Source organism: Ranitomeya variabilis, chromosome 3 (assembly GCF_051348905.1).
Source record: "Ranitomeya variabilis isolate aRanVar5 chromosome 3, aRanVar5.hap1, whole genome shotgun sequence".
In the NCBI taxonomy this organism is placed as follows: Eukaryota; Metazoa; Chordata; class Amphibia; order Anura; family Dendrobatidae; genus Ranitomeya; species Ranitomeya variabilis.
The window spans coordinates 783,553,045-783,576,554 of NC_135234.1; the positions used below are offsets into that span (position 1 = coordinate 783,553,045).

The window sequence follows — 23,510 nt, forward strand, 5'->3', positions numbered from 1 at the left end:
ATTAGTCTCCTACCTCATTCACGTCGCGCTCGGTGACACTTTGATGGGATCGGGACTTGAAGCTCCTGGTTCCTCGCAGTTTACGTGGTTCCTCCCTTTGTCCGAAAAGTTCCTCCATGTGAACCACATCTATCTGCAGGCTGGTCCCCTGAGGGCCACAAGTCCAGAGGTTCCGGCCTCCCAGGACTCGTTCAGCGGGCAAAGCATCCCAGTTAAAGTTCCGTAATTTTGGTCTACGCTGATCTACATGTGGGTGCGGAGCAGCTGGAAGAGATGTTCCAAAAGGTGGTGGGAGCAGACCAGATGGAAGAGATGTTCCATAAGATGGCGGTGGTGGGGGCGGAACAGCAGGAAGAGACATTCCATAAGATGGTGGTGGTGGAGGTGGAGTAGATGGAAGAGATGTTCCAAAACATGGTGGTGGAGGTGGAGCAACGGGAAGAGATATTCCATCGGATGGCGGTGGTGGGGGTGGAGCAGTGGGAAGAAATGTTCCATAAAATGGTGGTGGTGGTGGTGGCGGGGCAACAGGAAGAGCCATTCCATAAAATGTTGGTGGTGAGAGTGGAGCATCGGGAAGAGATGTTACAAAAGAGGATGGTGGTGGAGGCAGAGCAGCATGAAGGAACTTTCCATAACACTGCGGCAGTGGGGGCGTAGCATTGTGAAGGGACGTTCCATAACATGGTAGAGGTGGCGGTGACGGCAGGGCAAATCTTCCTGGTGGAGGAGGTGGTGGAGGTAAAGAAACTTCTGACTGAAGTGGGAGGCTATTGGCTGGTAGGGTTAGTGGGCATGGAGGTAAAGGTGGGGATGGCGAGGTCCTTGAAGTTACCATGGAGACATCCTTTGCCTCATCCATCTGCTCCATAGTAAGAGTCTGAATCTGCAGTTGTCAGTGGTGGTGGCTGCTCAGGACATTCTCAAGTGAAAACCTTCAGTCTCTGATAAAAAAACAAAACACCAAAATGTTACCAGAAGAAGCCGAAGCTCAATATACAGAATAGTGAGAAAACATAACGGCGAAACATGAGTAAGTGCACTGAACTACAGCTCCAGCAATGTCTAAAACTAGAAAAATCTGCCGAGAATGGAGGTCCTGGCTCCGTATGGACTAGGACTAGCGATGAGTGAGAGTGCTCGAATAGACGTCATCCAAGCACGCTCGTGTCCTAATCAAGTATTTTCATTGTGCTCTAACATTATACTCGAGTCCCTATCGCTGCATGTCTCGCTGCTGTTCGACATCCGCAACATACTGTATGCAGGAAATGTCTATTTGCACGAGACATGCAGGCGAGGGGACGCGAGTATGGTCGGATTACACCTTATTAGTGATGAGCGAGTGTACTCGTTGCTCGGGTTTTCCAGAGCACGCTCGGGTGGTCTCTGAGTATTTATGACTGCTCGGAGATTTAGTTTTTGTTGACACAGCTGCATGAATTACAGCTGCTAGCCAGCCTGAGTACATGTGGTGGTTGCCTGGTTGCTAGGGAATCCCCACATGTAATCAAGCTGTCTAGCAGCCGTGAATCATGCAGCTGCGGCAAGGAAAACGAAATCTCCGAGCAGTCACAAATACTCGGAGACCACCCGAGCGTGCTTGGGAAAACCCGAGCAACGAGTACACTCACTCTTCACTACACCTCATCACTAGTGATGAGCGAGCATACTCTGTAATGCTTGTTACTCGCCCGAGCATTGCTGTACTCGCTGAGCATTTCCGGAATTATTCGGTGGGAGCTCGGGTCCCCACTCTGCATATTTAGCGCTCTTTAGAGAGCCAATCAACATGCAGGGATTGTCTGCCATGCACTGTAATGCCGCAGCCATGTTGGTTGTGGCATTGCAGTGATTGGCTGGCCGCACAGCGTCATCAGATCTATTTCAGACCTGGTGTCGCCCTGCTGGTCACAGTCAGCTCCGGAATCACCAGTGTAGGGAGAGGTGCTGCTGAGCTAGGGATAGAATTATAATTGTATTAGTGTGGGTTTACCATTTTAGAATCCACAAATCCAGCTACACCAACAGTCCTTCTAATGACTAATTACGGGGTATCTAGATATCAGTGCTAGGTAGGCAGGGAGTGCATGTGGGTATATAGGCATCAGTAGCAGGCAGGCAGTGTATGTGGCAGACTTCATCGCATACATCAAGAGGGTCCATTCCATTACTGTCTGCTGCTGTTACTGCCTATTACACATACACATTATATATATATATATATATATATATATATATATATATATATATATATATATATATATATATATATATATATATATATATCCCCAGGTGTCAGTGGCCAGGAATAATTTTTTTTGCATCTTAATCCTGATTACTTTATTCCAAATCAATCCAGAGCCCCCTTTTTTTCTCCATTTGGTTGTTGGAACTGCAGAATACAGCCAGATCCTTTTCATAGTACAGCATGAAAATCCCTAGATCTTGACACTATTTTCCTGTAAGAAAATAAAAATATAGACCAGATATTCTGAACAGTGGTTTTCCCGCACACGGATCACATATAAGTTTTCTCCAAACTCAGCCATTTGTAGTGAACGTGGAAAATATTGTCCTCCATTTAAAATGGGCAAGGCGTGTGGCAAGGGACGGGGAAGTGGACATGATGGTGAATGCAGAGTCCAAGGCTGTGGGCAAGCAGAAATTGTGCCACAACAAACACCCAATCTTCTCGCCCGACCTTCATGAACGAATTACTAGGGGACCGCAGAACACAACTATTGAACCCAGAGCAGTGTCCAAAGGTTGTTTGGTTGTTTGTTGAATAGTGGATAATGCTTCCAGTCACTTTGCCACCACCACCACCACCCTGTCTTCCGTACGGTCAAGTCTGAGTAGCCGTAAGTCTGAACCGCATATCACCCTGATCATCCTTCCTCCCACCATGCCGAGTGCCCGGAGACAACTGATCATACACTTGGATACTCTGAAGAGCTGTCCACTTTTCCATTTACAGATTCAGGCCTCTTGCCTGGTCCACTTGAAGTGGGGCAAGATGAGATCGCATGTAGCGATGCCCAAATATTTGAGCAGCCACAGTCACACGAAGGCAACAGTGGGAACATATCACAAGAGGTGGAAGATGATGAGACAATTGCCAGAAAGTCAAGAAAGACCCAAGCTGGCAGGAGGACATGCAGAACAAGGGAGAGGGAAGCGTACCAGCCTAACAAGCAGGAAGAAGCAGTGTGGTGGCCGCAGACCGAAAGTGGGCAACCGTTACTCGTAATACCAACACAACGGAAGTTGCCAGTCCAATTGTTAGGTCTTTCCGAGTCTGGTTGTTTTTTAAAGACTCTGCCAATAACCCTAAATAGGCCATTTGCACATCCTGCCATGCCCGCATCAGCAGGGGTGGCAAAACTACCTGCCTGACCACCACCAGTATGATAAGGCACATGGCAGCAAAGCACCCGACTTGGTGGGCCGAACCCCAAGGTCCAGGAACACTGTCTGCATGTGTCTCTACTGCTTCTTCCGCTGTTGTGCATGGAAGCCAATCCCCTGTCCATAGTGCCTGTCCTTGCACACACTCAACTAGCACCATCATCAAGCCCATCCACGTCCTTGTCCCAGCGCAGCCTTCAGTTGTCTATACCCCAGTCATTGGAACACATTTGTAAATACACTGCCAACGACACCCCACAGGCTACAGTACTAAATTCACACATTTCTCGTCTGCTTACGCTCGAAATGTTGCCTTTTAGGCTCATGGAGATGGAAACTATCCACAACCTGATGGCGGTGGCAGTCCCAAGGTACTCAGACCCCAGCCACCACTATTTCTCCCGATGCACCGTCCCGGCATTACACAACCACATGTCCCACAACATTAGCCATGCCCTCAACAATGCTGTTACTGAGAAAGAAGTCCACCCAACCACAGACACGTGGATAAGTGCTTGTGGGCACATCTAGCTGATGGCACACTGAGTTAACATAGTGGAAACCGGGACCCAGTCTGACCTTGGGATGGAACACGTCCTCCCGACGCCGAGGATTGCGGGCCCTACGTCAATCAGGGTTGCCCCCACAGCCTACAGCTCCTGCACCTCATCCTCCTCCTCCTTTTCAGCCTCCATCTCCAAAATTACCATATCAGGCACAAGCTGGAAGCACTGCCTCAGCCTAGTGGCAACACGCTGTGCTGAAGCTAATATGCTTAGGTAATAAACCGCACAATGCTGAAGAGTTGTGGACAGCTCTGAAAAAGCAGGCAGATCTGTGACTGACACCGCTGAACCTACATCCAGGCATGGTCATGTGTGACAATAGCCGGAACCTGGTGGCGGCTCTGAGGCGAGACGAGGTCACACATGTACCATGTCTGGCCCATGTGCTTAACTTTGTTGTTCAATAGTTTCTCAAAAGCTACCTGCAGCTGCCAGATCTGCTTTTGAAAGTATGCTGCCTGTGTGCTTATTTTAGAAGGTCAGCTACAGCTTCCGCCGCCCTTGCCGTGCTATAGCATCGTTTGCAGCTTCCGGCTCACTGACTGGTGTGTGATGTCCCCACACGTTGGAACTCTACACTGCATATGTTGGAAACGATTTGTGAGCAGAAGAGGGCAGTTGTTGACTACCAGCTTCAACAAGGCCATCGGTCTTCAGTTCAGACTCCACACATAAGACCTCAGTAGTGGACATGGATGTCAGACATATGTACCATCCTACAAAACTTTGAGGAGTCCACCAAGAAGGTGAGCGGTGATGACACCATAATTAGCATCACCATCCCGCTTCTCTGTATTCTGAAAAGCTCTCTGCTCACAATGAACGAGGATGCATTTCAGGTGGAGCACGATAAGATGGAGCAAGGAACCATACAGGGTGATTACACACAGCCCAGCCTCATCTCATTCCAACGTGGATTGGTTGACTATGAGGAAGAGGAGGAGGAAGAAGAATAGGATCTACTTTCCTGCGCTATTGATGGTACTTCAAGCACAACTGTCATACCGTCTGTTCAGTGTGGATGGCCTGAGTACAGGGAGGAGGAGGACGAGGACAGCATGGTCAGTCACCCTATTGGTGAGGACACAGAAGTCTTGCCTGTTAGCAGTCTGGCACACATGGCTGACTTTATGTTGCCCTGCTTTTCCCGTGACCCTCGTATTCTCAAAATTTTTGGTGACAGTTATTACTGGTTGGTGAAACTTCTAGACCCATGCTACAAGGAGATCTTGCAATCTCTTCTTCCAGAGGCAGACAGGTCTACTAAAATGGTGCTATACCAGAAGGCCATTGTTGTAATGAAAACCCTGGCGGCAGACGTCACATTTCGTTGGACAACCAAGGAGTACAGGTGAGAGAGAACTCCAATCCAGCAGAGACAGGGAAACACTGGTAAAGTTCTGGGACAGTTTTCTCAGACCCTCCCATCAACCAGGCCCTGAGGAATGGGGTACTCTCACAAGGAGTGCAAAGTTTTGGAAGATGCTGAGGGAGTACCTTGATGACCGTACCAACATCATCCGTGATTCTTCTGTGCCTTATAATTATTGGGTATCCAAGCTGGACACGTGGCATGAACTGGCTCTCTCCGCCTTGGAGGTCCTCGCCTACCCTGCTGCTAGCATTTTGTCAGAGCGGGTTTTTAGTGTCGCTGGTGGAATTATAACAGATAAGCGCATCAGCCTGACAACTGAAAATGTAGACAGGCTGACTCTTAAATGTTTACACATTATGTTGATGTGTACCCCCCAGGGCGAAAAATTTGTCAGCCCATACACTTAGTGTATGGACATTACAAGTATAGGAGACCCGCTCCACATTTATTCTAAGGGGGATTGGGGTCTGTGCAAATTTGGGGCAGGCCTTGCATTCACTTCATGGGCAAACTTTATGGTAGTACCAAATGACTAATAATGTGAACTTGGTTTTCCTGTGGCCATCCAGTACGTGTGTTCAAAGGCTTATTGGGGTGCATGTAACTTTGGGGCAGGGCAGGCCTTGCATTCAATGCGTAAGCAGACAGTATGGGAGTACCAAGTGAATACTGGGAACTTTGGTTGCATGTGGTGACATCTGTTGAATGCGTTGTTGGGTGCATTCAAATTTTGGGCAGCCCTGCCACTCACTGCATACGCAATAACAGTATAAAGGACACACTGTTTAAAGGGAATCTGTCACCCCATTTTGGGGGCTTATCTGCAGCATTCCGTAATGCATTCTGTAATGCTGTAGATAAGCCCCAGATGTATCCTGAAAGATGAGAAAAAGAGGTTAGATTATACTCACCCGGGGCAGTCCTGGTTCGGGTCCGATGGGCGTTGCAGGTCCGGGGCCTCTGCCTCCAATCTTCATCCGATGTCATCATCCTCCTTGCTTCTGTCGTGGCTCCGGCACAGGCGTACTGATTTGCCCTGTTGAGTGCAGCGTAAAGTACTGCTGTGTGCAGGTGCTGGGCCTCTCTGACCTTTCCCGGCGCCCTCAACCGGACAGAGAATTACATCTGCGCAGGAGCCGCGACAGGAAGCAAGGAAGAGGACGTCAGTGCATGAAGATGGGAGGTGCCAGACCCGGATCTGTGACGCCCATCGGACCCGGATCGCCCCTGGGTGAGTATAATCTAACTTGTTTTTCTTATCTTTCAGGATACATTGGGGGCTTATCTACAGCATTATAGAATGAGATAAGCCCCTGACGGCGGTGGCCGCAGCTTATAGGCCAAAAATAGGGTGACAGATTTCCTTTAATAATGGGAACAACAAAGTATAGCCGGCTGGTGGCTCTCTAAGAATAAACATAAGGATGAATGACCTCGGGGAGATCAAAACATCCAACACCGCGGAGACACCATCACGTGTTTCTCAACGCAGTGATCCAGAACACTGCCCCCATCCCTTATGGGAAATATGCAAATGCATGTAGAAAAGCCGCGGAGACACCATCACGTGTTTCTCAACGCAAGTGCAGCGCCCCAGAGTCCTGATCGTTGCAGTACTGATGCTCCGCCGCTAAGGGGGGTGATGGTACGTCTGATGGCAGTGAAGGAGTTCACCTGACCAGGTATCACAGACACCAATACACTTCACAGTCTGGCCTCCAGGGGGAGCTAAGGGTGCTATGTATTAGGCCACTCCTCACAATCTGGTAAAACTGGGGGCTGGATAGGAAGTTAGTCAGAAGCTGACTGGGTTGGAACCAGGCAACATCCTGTGGCAGAGGGTGTTGCAGGGGAAGATTCAGGGGGGTCCCTATCAGGGGTGGGATCCTGACAGAGGCCTAGCGAACAAGACAGAGCGTTAAGGAACCGCGCCTGCACTACATTGCGGCGGTATCTCAAGAAAGGACAAGAAGCGAGGTTTATTGTGGAGAAGTGAGAAACGAGATCACAGCAAAAAGATAATACCAGTAGGAGTCGTGCCGTAAGATCGAGGCAACATCCTACTGAGGCGCGTAGCCGGAACTCCGAGGAAGTATTGGGCTCCAAGCATTACTTCAAACCAACGGCAGGACAGTTAATTATAGGTTGGCTGTCTCACCAAAATCACCTAAGAAGACATAGGGGGCAACTGTGGGAGAGGGGCGACTCTAGGGTCCCGGAAGAACTCCAGGCCTACCCGTCATACGGGTGCGTCCTATCCATATCATCTGGGGGACGGAGAAGAACATCAAAACAGATACAAGTTGTGAGAAAGTACATCAGAAACAGACAACAGTTGTGAGGACTATCCCGTGGTGCTCAGCAGGGAGGTACTACAACACACAGGCGCTAGAAGGTAGACACTGATTTCCACCTGCAAAGGGAACTCTGGATGTGCCATCGGACCGGCCGGTCTCAGACAGCCCTGTTAGCAGTACTCTGGATTGAGGATCCTGAAGCCTTCAGTAAAGAGGTAAAGAGACTGCAACCCTGTGTCCTCGTTATTCATCGCACGTTGCACCACGCACCATCATCACACCTTTCATTGGACGCCCCTTAGCAGGGTCACGGACCGGGTCTAGCCACCGTGACAACCCCAAGACCAAGACAGAGAGGCCCGGTACCGAGTACCCCGCGGCCCTGCGTCTGGGGGCGCTCCACAAGCAATGAATAGCCAGGTCTTTCACCGGGAAGGAACAACCACGGAATGGGCAGCATCCAATAAAGGAAAACCACCTATGCCAAAACTTGGTATCCATCCACAGACAGCTGTTTCGGGGTATTTGCCCCTCATCAGTGTGGAGTAGGAAACTGGCCTTTTCATTAGGCACTGGTCCTAATAGCCAGTTTCCTACTCCACACTGATGAGGGGCAAATACCCCGAAACAGCTGTCTGTGGATGGATACCATGTTTTGGCATAGGTGGTTTTCCTTTATTGGATGCTGCCCTTCCCGTGGTTGTTCCTTCCCGGTGAAAGACCTGGCTATTCATTGCTTGCGTTGAGAAACACGTGATGGTGTCTCTGCAGCTTTTCTAGAGGCTCTCTAAGAATAGTGAGGACCGACTGCTGGACCTTTAAGAATAGTAAAGGCCGCCTGAAGGCCCTATAAAAATAGGCCCTGTGACTTTAAGAGTCCCTCCTTCATAAATGAAACAAGATGGGTCTGCTTATGTGTCACACACCACGTGGCCAGCTAGGGGGGTTACAATGACATTTCCCAGTGAATGCATTGGTAGTGGTTGAAAACAATTTTAAAGTTGGAAAACGCATCAAAAACGCTGCGAGTGAACATAGCCCAAGGTGTGGAGGAACATTTTTGATTTTGGTTATTTATTTTGCCTTATATACAAATCATTACCCTGGAAAGGATGTTCCTTAACATATTTCCCAGGAAAATCTATTTTGGTTTCGTTTTTGTATGTTTTAGGCTGCTGTCACACTATCAGTATGTGATCAGTATTTTACATCAGTATTTGTAGCCAAAACCAGGAGGGGATGATAAATGCAGCAGTGGTGCATGTGTTTCTATTATACTTCTCCTCTGATTGTTCCTCACCAGGTTTTGGCTACAAATACTGATGTAACATACTGACCAAATACTGCTAGTGTGACGGCAGCCTGACTGTGCGCCTGTAAAACTGGCGTAAACCTCTGACCACATTACTTACAGCTGTGACCTTGGAGTCAGGAATGCTTCCCGGAGCGATCCCCATGAGGTCCCTGTGTCGTTTCAGCAGTGTTTCCATCATTTTCTGATGTTTTTGGATATTAAAAGGACCCCCGAGGGGATCGCGGTAAAAATACTCGGGTCTCCCATAGACTTACATTGGGCTCGTTCTTCTGGCCGAGTACCCGAGTATTCCAATCTGCTCGACCCGAGCAACGAGCACCCGAGCATTTTAGTGCTCACTCATCACTACTTATCACCAATGAGGAGTAATACAGGACTGTAGCGCCCCCCGCTGTCCCGGATCCACGTGTGTATGAGGAGTAATACAGGACTGTAGCGCCCCCCACTGTCCACGTGTGTACAAGGAGTAATACAGGACTGTAGCGCCCCCCGCTGTCCTGGGTCCACGCGTGTATGAGGAGTAATACAGAACTGTAGCGCCCCCCGCTGTCCCGGGTCCATGTGTGTATGAGGAGTAATACAGGACTGTAGCGCCCCCCGCTGTCCACGTGTGTATGAGGAGTAATACAGGACTGTAGCGCCCCCCGCTGTCCCGGGTCCACGTGTGTATGAGGAGTAATACAGGACTGTAGCGCCCCCGCTGTCCCGGGTCCACGTGTGTATGAGGAGTAATACAGGACTATAGCGCCCCTCACTGTCCCGGGTCCACGTGTGTATGAGGAGTAATACAGGACTGTAGCGCCCCCGCTGTCCCGGATCCACGTGTGTATGAGGAGTAATACAGGACTGTAGCCCCCCGCTGTCCCGGGTCCACGTGTGTATGAGGAGTAATACAGGACTGTAGCCCCCCGCTGTCCCGGGTCCACGTGTGTATGAGGAGTAATACAGGACTGTGGCGCCCCCCGCTGTCCACGTGTGTATGAGGAGTAATACAGGACTGTAGCGCCCCCCGCTGTCCCGGGTCCACGTGTGTATGAGGAGTAATACAGGACTGTAGCGCCCCCGCTGTCCCGGGTCCACGTGTGTATGAGGAGTAATACAGGACTATAGCGCCCCTCACTGTCCCGGGTCCACGTGTGTATGAGGAGTAATACAGGACTGTAGCGCCCCCGCTGTCCCGGATCCACGTGTGTATGAGGAGTAATACAGGACTGTAGCCCCCCGCTGTCCCGGGTCCACGTGTGTATGAGGAGTAATACAGGACTGTGGCGCCCCCCGCTGTCCACGTGTGTATGAGGAGTAATACAGGACTGTAGCGCCCCCCGCTGTCCCGGGTCCACGTGTGTATGAGGAGTAATACAGGACTGTAGCGCCCCCGCTGTCCCGGGTCCACGTGTGTATGAGGAGTAATACAGGACTATAGCGCCCCTCACTGTCCCGGGTCCACGTGTGTATGAGGAGTAATACAGGACTGTAGCGCCCCCGCTGTCCCGGATCCACGTGTGTATGAGGAGTAATACAGGACTGTAGCGCCCCCGCTGTCCCGGGTCCACGTGTGTATGAGGAGTAATACAGGACTGTAGCGCCCCCCGCTGTCCCGGGTCCACGTGTGTATGAGGAGTAATACAAGACTGTAGCCCCCCGCTGTCCCGGATCCACGTGTGTATGAGGAGTAATACAGGACTGTAGCGCCCCCCGCTGTCCCGGGTCCACGTGTGTATGAGGAGTAATACAAGACTGTAGCCCCCCGCTGTCCCGGATCCACGTGTGTATGAGGAGTAATACAGGACTGTAGCGCCCCCCGCTGTCCCGGGTCCACGTGTGTATGAGGAGTAATACAAGACTGTAGCCCCCCGCTGTCCCGGATCCACGTGTGTATGAGGAGTAATACAAGACTGTAGCCCCCCGCTGTCCCGGGTCCACGCGTGTATGAGGAGTAATACAGGACTGTAGCGCCCCCCGCTGTCCACGTGTGTACAAGGAGTAATACAGGACTGTAGCGCCCCCCGCTGTCCCGGGTCCACGTGTGTATGAGTAGTAATACAGGACTGTAGCGCCCCCCGCTGTCCCGGGTCCACACGTGTATGAGGAGTAATACAGGACTGTAGCGCCCCCCGCTGTCCTGGGTCCACATGTGTATGAGAAGTAATACAGGACTGTAGCGCCCCCGGCTGTCCACGTGTGTACAAAGAGTAATACAGGACTGTAGCGCCCCCGCTGTCCCGGGTCCACGTGTGTATGAGGAGTAATACAGGACTGTAGCGCCCCCCGCTGTTCACGTGTGTACAAGGAGTAATACAGGACTGTAGCGCCCCCCGCTGTCCCGGGTCCACGCGTGTATGAGGAGTAATACAGGACTGTAGCGCCCCCCGCTGTCCCGGGTCCACGCGTGTATGAGGAGTAATACAGGACTGTAGCGCCCCCCGCTGTCCCGGGTCCACGCGTGTATGAGGAGTAATACAGGACTGTAGCGCCCCCCGCTGTCCCGGGTCCACATGTGTATGAGGAGTAATACAGGACTGTAGCGCCTCCGGCTGTCCACGTGTGTATGAGGAGTAATACAGGACTGTAGCGCCCCCCGCTGTCCCGGGTCCACGCGTGTATGAGGAGTAATACAGGACTGTAGCGCCCCCCGCTGTCCCGGGTCCACGTGTGTATGAGGAGTAATACAGGACTGTAGCGCCCCCGGCTGTCCACGTGTGTATGAGGAGTAATACAGGACTGTAGTGCCCCCCACTGTCCCGGGTCCATGTATGTATGAGGAGTAATACAGAACTGTAGCGCCCCCCGCTGTCCCGGGTCCACGTGTGTATGAGGAGTAATACAGGACTGTAGCGCCCCCCGCTGTCCCAGGTCCACGTGTGTATGAGGAGTAATACAGGACTGTAGCGCCCCCCGCTGTCCTGGGTCCACATGTGTACAAGGAGTAATACAGGACTGTAGCGCCCCCCGCTGTCCCGGGTCCACGCGTGTATGAGGAGTAATACAGGACTGTAGCGCCCCCCGCTGTCCCGGGTCCACGCGTGTATGAGGAGTAATACAGGACTGTAGCGCCCCCCGCTGTCCCGGGTCCACGTGTGTATGAGGAGTAATACAGGACTGTAGCGCCCCCGCTGTCCCGGATCCACGTGTGTATGAGGAGTAATACAGGACTGTAGCGCCCCCACTGTCCCGGGTCCACGTGTGTATGAGGAGTAATACAGGACTGTAGCGCCCCCGGCTGTCCAGGTGTGTATGAGGAGTAATACAGGACTGTAGCGCCCCCCGCTGTCCCGGGTCCACGTGTGTATGAGGAGTAATACAGGACTGTAGCGCCCCCGCTGTCCCGGATGCACGTGTGTATGAGGAGTAATACAGGACTGTAGCGCCCCCACTGTCCCGGGTCCACGTGTGTATGAGGAGTAATACAGGACTGTAGCGCCCCCGGCTGTCCACGCGTGTATGAGGAGTAATACAGGACTGTAGCGCCCCCGCTGTCCCGGGTCCACGCGTGTATGAGGAGTAATACAGGACTGTAGCGCCCCCCGCTGTCCCGGATCCACGTGTGTATGAGGAGTAATACAGGATTGTAGCGCCCCCCGCTGTCACGGGTCAACGTGTGTATGAGGAGTAATACAGGACTGTAGCGCCCCCGGCTGTCCAGGTGTGTATGAGGAGTAATACAGGACTGTAGCGCCCCCCGCTGTCCCGGATCCACGTGTGTATGAGGAGTAATACAGGACTGTAGCGCCCCCCGCTGTCCCGGGTCCATGTGTGTATGAGGAGTAATACAGGACTATAGCGCCCCCCACTGTCCCAGGTCCACGTGTGTACAAGGAGTAATACAGGACTGTAGCGCCCCCGGCTGTCCACGTGTGTATGAGGAGTAATACATGACTGTAGCGCCCCCCGCTGTCCCGGGTCCACGCGTGTATGAGGAGTAATACAGGACTGTAGCGCCCCCGGCTGTCCACGTGTGTATGAGGAGTAATACAGGACTGTGGCGCCCCCCGCTGTCCCGGGTCTACGTATGTATGAGAAGTAATACAGGAGTGTAGCGCCTCCCGCTATCCCGGATCCACGTGTGTATGAGGAGTAATATAAGATTGTAGCGCCCCCCGCTGTCCCGGGTCCACGTGTGTATGAGGAGTAATACAGGACTGTAGCGCCCCCCGCTGTCCCGGGTCCATGTGTGTATGAGGAGTAATACAGGACTGTAGCGCCCCCTGCTGTCCCGGGTCCATGTGTGTATGAGAAGTAATACAGGATTGTAGCGCCCCCCGCTGTCACGGGTCAACGTGTGTATGAGGAGTAATACAGGACTGTAGCGCCCCCGGCTGTCCAGGTGTGTATGAGGAGTAATACAGGACTGTAGCGCCCCCCGCTGTCCCGGATCCACGTGTGTATGAGGAGTAATACAGGACTGTAGCGCCCCCCGCTGTCCCGGGTCCATGTGTGTATGAGGAGTAATACAGGACTATAGCGCCCCCCACTGTCCCAGGTCCACGTGTGTACAAGGAGTAATACAGGACTGTAGCGCCCCCGGCTGTCCACGTGTGTATGAGGAGTAATACATGACTGTAGCGCCCCCCGCTGTCCCGGGTCCACGCGTGTATGAGGAGTAATACAGGACTGTAGCGCCCCCGGCTGTCCACGTGTGTATGAGGAGTAATACAGGACTGTGGCGCCCCCCGCTGTCCCGGGTCTACGTATGTATGAGAAGTAATACAGGAGTGTAGCGCCTCCCGCTATCCCGGATCCACGTGTGTATGAGGAGTAATATAAGATTGTAGCGCCCCCCGCTGTCCCGGGTCCACGTGTGTATGAGGAGTAATACAGGACTGTAGCGCCCCCCGCTGTCCCGGGTCCATGTGTGTATGAGGAGTAATACAGGACTGTAGCGCCCCCTGCTGTCCCGGGTCCATGTGTGTATGAGAAGTAATACAGGACTATAGCCCCCCCCACTGTCCCGGGTCCACGTGTGTATGAGGAGTAATACAGGACTGTAGCGCCCCCCGCTGTCCCGGGTCCATGTGTGTATGAGGAGTAATACAGGACTGTAGCGCCCCCCGCTGTCCCGGGTCCACGTGTGTATGAGGAGTAATACAGGACTGTAGCGCCCCCCGCTGTCCCGGATCCACGTGTGTATGAGGAGTAATACAGGACTATAGCCCCCCCCACTGTCCCGGGTCCACGTGTGTATGAGAAGTAATACAGGACTATAGCCCCCCCCACTGTCCCGGGTCCACGTGTGTATGAGGAGTAATACAGGACTGTAGCGCCCCCCGCTGTCCCGGGTCCATGTGTGTATGAGGAGTAATACAGGACTGTAGCGCCCCCCGCTGTCCCGGGTCCACGTGTGTATGAGGAGTAATACAGGACTGTAGCGCCCCCCGCTGTCCCGGATCCACGTGTGTATGAGGAGTAATACAGGACTATAGCCCCCCGCTGTCCCGGGTCCACGTGTGTATGAGGAGTAATACAGGACTGTAGCCCCCGCTGTCCCGGTGTAACAGGCCAGATTATACCCCCAGGCCAGACTATACCCGGGGTTAAAGTGGCCTAGGCTAGATTATACCCCGGGTATACTTTGGCCTAGGCCAAACTATACCCCGGGGTATAAAATAGCCTAGGCCAAAGTATACCCCTCCAGGCCAGATTATACCCCCCAGGGTAAGCTGAGGGAAAGCTGCTCATTCTTCTAGGTCACAGCTCCCCCTCCCATCGGGCACTGCTCCTTTTCAAGCTCCTCCACCTCTGGTGACGCCAGGGATCTCCCTTTCTAAGCCCCACCCCCTCCCTATAGTCACATGTGACATGAAATCTTCAGCCCTGCTCGTGCCAGCTCGTTGTCTTGGCGCCTTGGATATGCTTGGAAAAGGGCTTTGTATACCTAGGGGGCACTGACGAGCACTGAGGGGTGGGTGGGGAACCCCTTTACTGGTTGCTATGGGATATAGCATGATCACTCTATCCTAGCAACACCTTGGATACGCTTGGAAAAGGGGTTTATCTATCTTGGGGGCACCATTGCAGCACTGCGGGTGGGTGGGGAAACCTTTTACTGGTTGCTATGGGATTTTACATGATCACTCTATCCTAGCAACGCCTTGAATACGCTTGAAAAAGGGGTTTATCTACCTTGGGGGCACTCTCGCAGCACTTAAGGATAGGTGGTTAACCCCTTAGGTGGTTGCTATGGGATTTTACATGACCACTTTATCCTAGCAACGGCTTGTATACGCTTGGAAAAGGGGTTTATCTACCTTGGGGGCACCCTTGCAGCACTGTGGGGAAGCCGGGGAACCCTTTTACTGGTTGCTATGGGATTTTACATGACCAATTTATCCTAGCAACGCCTTGTATACGCTTGGAAAAGGGGTTAATCTACCTTGGGGGCACCCTCACAGCACTGCGGGGTGGGTGGGGAACCCTTTTACTGGTTGCTATGGGATTTTACATGGCCATTCTATCCTAGCAACGCCTTGGATACGCTTAAAAAATGGGTTTATCTACCATGGGGGCACCCTCGCAGCACTGCGGGGAAGCCGGGGAACCCTTTTACTGAGGAAGGAAACAGCACAAAAATTCAAAAGCTGACTTAGGCCATAGTATACCCCCGGGGGATAAACTTTATACCAGGGGGTATAAAATAGTTTTTATAGTATTTCTCTAGGCCATAATGTTATCACTTCACTGTTTTTCTCACCCTATTGCTTATTTGTTGAAAAGTGTGCAGATCTGAACTGACAGTAGATGGCGCTGTCCTGTCAGTGCATAGTTAATGATAACTTGTTTTGTATGTTCTCTATGACACCTCTCTGCTCTCTATGACACCAAATCTTTTCCAATTTTGACAACCATGGAAGATCAATTGTATGACCAGCTTTTGAGATTCTACACTGCAACAGAACAAAGGTACCCTCAGTATACCTACGATCTACCTCCTGAGAAACGTGCAAATGCCAAGTCCCAGTTTAGACAAACAGCAAAGCCATATCGAGCCCAAGGAGGAATTGTTTATCATAGGGAAAAGGAGGTTCTTACTAAAAGTCGACTGCCAAATATCCTGAAGGCCTGTCATGACAACCCAATATCTGGGGGCCATTTTGGCAGAGATAAAACTTTAGCCAAAATCTCTGACCGGTTTTACTGGAAGGGAATGAAAAATGACGTTCACCAGTATGTGAAAGCCTGTCAAAAATGTTTTGTTATAAATCCCAAAATCACAAAGGAAGCTCCACCACTCAACAGTATATCAGTGCCTGGAAAAGTATGGAGCTTAGTTGGGATTGATATGATTGGCCCTCTTCAGGAAACATCAAATGGCAACAAATATATAGTTGCTGCCACTGATCATTTCTCCAAATGGACTGAAGCAACAGCTGTCCCAGATAAGAGTGCCAAGTCAGTGGCAAATTTTTTGTACTCCGTTATCTGTCGCCTTGGCTGTATGGAGACTCTGATTAGCGACCAGGGACGAGAGTTTGTAAACTCGATCATTGACAACCTGATGGAACATTTTCAAACAGATCACCGTATTTCATCTGCATACCACCCACAAACAAATGGCCAGCGGGAACGTGATAATCGGACACTTAAAGAAGCTCTTAGTAAGCTTGTCAATGACCAAGGAAACAACTGGGATCAATTCATCCCTGGTGTTCTGTTTGCCTATCACACATCTGTGCATGCTTCAACCAAGGTTACTCCATTTGAGGTCATGTATGGACGGAAGGCCAAGCTTCCCATGGACCTTAATCCCTCAAAAGATGATACGGTGGATCCCATGCCCATTTCAGATCATGCCACCCCTGATGTGCTAAATACACTGTCAAGCATTCTTAAAAAGCTGCACTCAGACGTCAGTACCAACATCCACTCTGCTCAAGAACACCAGAAGTGTGCCTTTGATCGCCGACACAAAAGCAACAAAGAAATCACTGCTGGTACCATAGTTTATATCAAGAATCAGCGCCGTATTCAACGCATAGGTTCAAAGATGGAACCACGCTGGATTGGACCTTATTTAGTTGTGGAATCCTTGACCAAGGGACGAGTAAAACTTAAGAACAACAAAACTGGCAAGATATTAAGCAACACATACCACACCAGCAACCTAAAGATTTACCAGGATAAAGAGGCTTCTCCACCATCCGATGATGATTATTCCAGTGACTCTGCCACACAGAAAAATAAGCAAACTAAGGCTTTCAACCTACTACCAAGTTCAAGAAGGAAGTATCTTAGCACCACTCTTGGCCTTACGTTTAGTAAGGTTGTATACTGTGGATGCAGACGAGACCTTGAACAACCACGGCGTACATATAAAACCAAAGGTGATGGAAACTGCTTCTTCCGGGCCATCAGCTACATCTTGACAGGAACAGAGGACAACCATTCCCTTCTCAGAGATAAAGTCATCCACCATATGAAAACTGACTTGACAAAAAAACTACAGGACTACTTGAACCAAAATGTGAATGAATATGTGAACATCTCTGGAATCTCTCGTGATGGAGTCTGGGCAACTGATGCAGAGATCATGACCACGGCGAATCTGTTGAGTTGCGACATAATAATCTACACAAACGTCGGTGACTCCATGGATTGGTTGACATATCCTGCAAGCTTCAATCTGCAGTCAACAACTGAACATGCACTGTATCTTGAAAATAAGCACGATCATTTCAATGTTGTTATCAGTGTTTAGCTTTAAACGTTAATTTGGTAGCAAGGACATGCTAGACTAAATGTCATAATACACAGAATGACTGTTGGGCGATTTGTTGCCCCAGATAATTGCATTGCATGATAAGTGACTTATAGCTAATGAGAAATTATTGCCCCCCCTCCCACCGCTAGGTGGTGCTGGCTCTGCTTCTACAAGCTCCAACGGCACTAGCCAGGTGCCGCTCTCCTCTATGGCGCCTGGCTGTGACGTCGGCGCATGGAGAGGCAGCGCCACCTAGCGGCAGGAGGGGGACCCCGTCTACCAGGAGACGGGCAGCGGCGGTTAGCGAGGGGGGGTAATCGGGCAGCCCCCCTAAGGTAACTATAAAATGGGGGGGTATTTGTAATGCATATGCATTACAAATACCCCCCTTTACAACTACTTTTGCCATGGGCAAAAGTTTTGTATAGTGGGAGGTACTCTTTAAGAATTGTCAGTTTGGTTTCTCAATAAAATGTTGAAGCATTAAGTAATTCTTGTGTATATCACTCAATGCAAATGATTTCATTGGGGTATAATATGAGCTGAGAGGTATAAATTGGGCTAGGCAACTTTAACCCCAGATTAGTTACATAATCTGGCCTGGAGGGGTATAGTTTGGCCTAGGCTATTTTACACCCCGGGGTATAGTTTGGCCTAGGCCAGTTTATGCCCGGGTATACTCTGGCATAGACCAAATTATACCCGGGGTTAATCTGGGACAGGGTTACTTTGGCCTGTTACACCGAGGAACCCTTTTACTGGTTGCTATGGGATTTTACATGACCACTTTATCCTAGCAATGCCTTGTATATGCTTGGAAAAGGGGTTTATCTACCTTGGGGGCACCCTGCTTGCTATAGGGTTTTACATGGTGTAAGTACCTTAGATTGATCATTTGAAATCGCTTAGCAACCAGGAAAAGAGTTCCCCAGCCTCCATGCAATGCTGCGACAGTGCCCCCAAGGTAGATAAGCCCCTTTTCCAAGCGTATCCAAGGCGTTGCTAGGATAAAGTGGCCATGTAAAATCCCATAGCAACCAGTAAAAGGGTTCCCCGGCTTCCCCGCAGTGCTGTGAGGGTGCCCCCAAGGTAGATAAACCCCTTTTCCAACCGTATCCAGGGCGTTGCTAGGATAAAGTGGCCATGTAAAATCCCATAGCAACCAGTAAAAGGGATCCCCACCCACCCCGCAGTGCTGTGAGGGTGTCCTCCAAGGTAGATTAACCCCTTTTCCAAGCGTATACAAGGCGTTGCTAGGATAAATTGGTCATGTAAAATCCCATAGCAACCAGTAAAAGGGTTCCCCGGCTTCCCCGCAGTGCTGTGAGGGTGCCCCCAAGGTAGATAAACCCCTTTTCCAACCGTATCCAGGGCGTTGCTAGGATAAAGTGGCCATGTAAAATCCCATAGCAACCAGTAAAAGGGATCCCCACCCACCCCGCAGTGCTGTGAGGGTGTCCTCCAAGGTAGATTAACCCCTTTTCCAAGCGTATACAAGGCGTTGCTAGGATAAATTGGTCATGTAAAATCCCATAGCAACCAGTAAAAGGGTTCCCCGGCTTCCCCGCAGTGCTGTGAGGGTGCCCCCAAGGTAGATAAACCCCTTTTCCAACCGTATCCAGGGCGTTGCTAGGATAAAGTGGCCATGTAAAATCCCATAGCAACCAGTAAAAGGGATCCCCACCCACCCCGCAGTGCTGTGAGGGTGTCCTCCAAGGTAGATTAACCCCTTTTCCAAGCGTATACAAGGCGTTGCTAGGATAAATTGGTCATGTAAAATCCCATAGCAACCAGTAAAAGGGTTCCCCGGCTTCCCCGCAGTGCTGTGAGGGTGCCCCCAAGGTAGATAAACCCCTTTTCCAACCGTATCCAGGGTGTTGCTAGGATAAAGTGGCCATGTAAAATCCCATAGCAACCAGTAAAAGGGATCCCCACCCACCCCGCAGTGCTGTGAGGGTGTCCTCCAAGGTAGATTAACCCCTTTTCCAAGCGTATACAAGGCGTTGCTAGGATAAATTGGTCATGTAAAATCCCATAGCAACCAGTAAAAGGGTTCCCCGGCTTCCCCGCAGTGCTGTGAGGGTGCCCCCAAGGTAGATAAACCCCTTTTCCAACCGTATCCAGGGCGTTGCTAGGATAAAGTGGCCATGTAAAATCCCATAGCAACCAGTAAAAGGGATCCCCACCCACCCCGCAGTGCTGTGAGGGTGCCCCCAAGGTAGATTAACCCCTTTTCCAAGCGTATACAAGGCGTTGCTAGGATAAATTGGTCATGTAAAATCCCATAGCAACCAGTAAAAGGGTTCCCCGGCTTCCCCGCAGTGCTGTGAGGGTGCCCCCCAAGGTAGATAAACCCCTTTTCCAACCGTATCCAGGGCGTTGCTAGGATAAAGTGGCCATGTAAAATCCCATAGCAACCAGTAAAAGGCTATAGTCTGGCCTGAGGGTATAGTGTGGCCTGTTATAGTTTGGCCTAGGCTGTTTTACATCCTTAGGTATAGTTTGGCCTAGGCCAAAATATACCCAGGGTTAAATGTAGCCTAGGCCACTTTAACCCTGGGGGGTATAATGTGGCCTGGAGGGGTATAGTTTGGCCTAGGCTATTTTACACCCCGGGGTATAGTTTGGCCTAGGCCATTTTATGCCTGGGTATAGTTTGGCCTAGGCCAGTTTATACCCCGGGGTATACTCTGGCCTAGGCCAAATTATACCCGGGGTTAATCTGGGACGGGGTTACTTTGGCCTGTTACACCGGATCCACGTGTGTATGAGGAGTAATACAGGACTGTAGCGCCCCCCGCTGTCCCGGGTCCACGTGTGTATGAGGAGTAATACAGGACTGTAGCGCCCCCCCGCTGTCCCGGATCCACGTGTGTATGAGGAGTAATACAGGACTGTAGCGCCACCCGCTGTCCTGGATCCACGTGTGTATGAGGAGTAATACAGGGCTGTAGCCCCCCGCTGTCCTGGGTCCACGTGTGTATGAGGAGTAATACAGGACTGTAGCGCCCCCGCTGTCCCGGGTCCACGTGTGTATGAGGAGTAATACAGGACTGTAGCCCCCCGCTGTCCCGGGTCCATGTGTGTATGAGGAGTAATACAGGACTATAGCCCCCCGCTGTCCCGGGTCCATGTGTGTATGAGGAGTAATACAGGACTGTAGCGCCCCCCGCTGTCCCGGGTCCACGTGTGTGTGAGGAGTAATACAGGACTGTAGCGCCCCCCGCTGTCCCGGGTCCACGTGTGTGTGAGGAGTAATACAGGACTGTAGCCCCCGCTGTCCCGGGTCCACGTGTGTATGAGGAGTAATACAGGACTATAGCCCCCCGCTGTCCCGGGTCCACGTGTGTATGAGGAGTAATACAGGACTGTAGCCCCCCGCTGTCCCAGGTCCACGTGTGTATGAGGAGTAATACAGGACTGTAGCCCCCCGCTGTCCCGGGTCCATGTGTGTATGAGGAGTAATACAGGACTGTAGCGCCCAACTGTCCCGGGTCCACAAGAAATAATACAGGACTGTAGCGTCCCCCCGCTGTCCCGGATCCACGTGTGTATGAGGAGTAATACAGGACTGTAGCCCCCCGCTGTCCCAGGTCCACGTGTGTATGAGGAGTAATACAGGACTGTAGCCCCCCGCTGTCCCAGGTCCACGTGTGTATGAGGAGTAATACAGGACTGTAGCCCCCCGCTGTCCCGGGTCCATGTGTGTATGAGGAGTAATACAGGACTGTAGCCCCCCGCTGTCCCAGGTCCACGTGTGTATGAGGAGTAATACAGGACTGTAGCCCCCCGCTGTCCCGGGTCCATGTGTGTATGAGGAGTAATACAGGACTGTAGCGCCCAACTGTCCCGGGTCCACAAGAAATAATACAGGACTGTAGCGCCCCCCGCTGTCCCGGATCCACGTGTGTATGAGGAGTAATACAGGACTGTAGCGCCCCCCGCTGTCCCGGGTCCATGTGTGTATGAGGAGTAATACAGGACTGTAGCGCCCCCCGCTGTCCCGGGTCCACGTGTGTGTGAGGAGTAATACAGGACTGTAGCGCCCCCCCGCTGTCCCGGGTCCACGTGTGTGTGAGGAGTAATACAGGACTATAGCCCCCCGCTGTCCCGGGTCCACGTGTGTGTGAGGAGTAATATAGGACTGTAGCCCCCGCTGTCCCGGGTCCACGTGTGTATGAGGAGTAATACAGGACTATAGCCCCCGCTGTCCCGGGTCCACGTGTGTATGAGGAGTAATACAGGACTATAGCCCCCCGCTGTCCCGGGTCCACGTGTGTATGAGGAGTAATACAGGACTGTAGCCCCCGCTGTCCCGGGTCCACGTGTGTATGAGGAGTAATACAGGACTGTAGCCCCCGCTGTCCCGGGTCCAGGTGTGTATGAGGAGTAATACAGGACTGTAGCCCCCGCTGTCCCGGATCCACGTGTGTATGAGGACACCGTGATGTCACTATGTGATGGCGGTCGCTCTCATCTTGCACATGATGTGGATGTTTTTGGGTCCCACACCCTGTCCTGTCTTGCCCCCCAGTGGCGGTGTGGATACTCGTGTGATATGGCCAGTGATGGAGTCTGGCACATGGCCGTCTGACCTGGAATTGGTGGGAGCACATCAGGGGGCGCACATCAGGGGGCGCTGGGTCACCGTCAGTCTCCCGATGCATCACCTGGACCCTGTGGCTATTCAGCCCCAATCCCAAAGATGAGGTGCGGCCCCCCACTCTCCACATACAGTACATGTGGCCCCTGCATTACACACCTTCTCAGGGGCCTGAAGCCCTCTCCTCACTATGGCCTCCAGTGTGGAGTCTTCATGCTCCAGTGTCCAAACTGATCCTCCAATACAGGCAATCCCAATCCCAAGGTCCAATCTCAGGCCAGCCCTGACCCGGAGCCATTAACCCTATCACTCCTGGCCCATGTTCTGCCTCCAGGGACTAATGACTTGTTGTTTCTACACCTGGTCCAAAGTCATCTCCTGTAACTGGAGGGCCACCCAGAGGGTCTGCGGAGCCCAAGGGATAACACTAATTTATTTCTATGTTTTAGGCCTGGGGTTTTCGTATTTATCTGCACATCCTCGGGCCCCAATCTTCACATGTTCCACGTATTAACCTGTTGTCTGCACATGTGGTTTCCTGGATGTCGAGGAGGAAGAGGCAGATGAGCGGGGTGAGTGCAGCACCGGATCGGCAGCATGCAGATGAGCGAGGTGAGTGCAGCACAGGATCGGCAGCATGCAGATGAGCGAGGTGAGTGCAGCGCCAGATCGGCAGCGTGTAGATGAGCGAGGTGAGTGCAGCACAGGATCGGCAGCATGCAGATGAGCGGGGTGAGTGCAGCACCGGATCGGCAGCATGCAGATGAGCGAGGTGAGTGCAGCACAGGATCGGCAGAATGCAGATGAGCGAGGTGAGTGCAGCACCGGATCGGCAGCATGCAGATGAGCGAGGTGAGTGCAGCACAGGATCGGCAGCATGCAGATGAGCGGGGTGAGTGCAGCGCAGGATTGTCAGTGTGCATATGAGTGAGGTGAGTGCAGCACAGGATTGGCAGTGTGCAGATGAGCGAGGTGAGTGCAGCGCAGGATTGTCAGCGTGCAGATGAGTGGGGTGAGGGCAGCGTGTAGATGAGTGGGGTGAGTGCAGCGCAGGATTGGCAGTGTGCAGAAGAGCAAGGTGAGTGCAGCGCAGGATTGGCAACGTGTAGATGAGTGGGTGAGTGCAGCACAGGATTGGCAGCATGCAGATGAGTGAGGTGAGTGCAGCACAGGATTGGCAGTGTGTAGATGAGTGGGTGAGTGCAGCACAGGATTGGCAGTGTGCAGAAGACTAAGGTGAGTGCAGCG

General features: G+C 51.8%; 1 protein-coding gene across 1 annotated transcript in view; it reads right to left on the reverse strand.

Annotated features, from left to right (window-relative positions):
- The window catches only part of LOC143817516 (uncharacterized), a 77,008-nt gene extending 54,454 nt beyond the window's left edge, over positions 1-22,554 (reverse strand). Inside the window, exons 1-2 of the mRNA XM_077298994.1 lie at positions 22,422-22,554; positions 14-944 (exon numbers count right to left, since the gene is read on the reverse strand). Coding sequence (XP_077155109.1) covers positions 14-871 — 858 coding nt within the window. The 5' untranslated portion in view covers positions 872-944; positions 22,422-22,554. The remainder of the gene's footprint in view (positions 1-13; positions 945-22,421) is intronic.
- Positions 22,555-23,510: the final 956 nt, after the last annotated feature.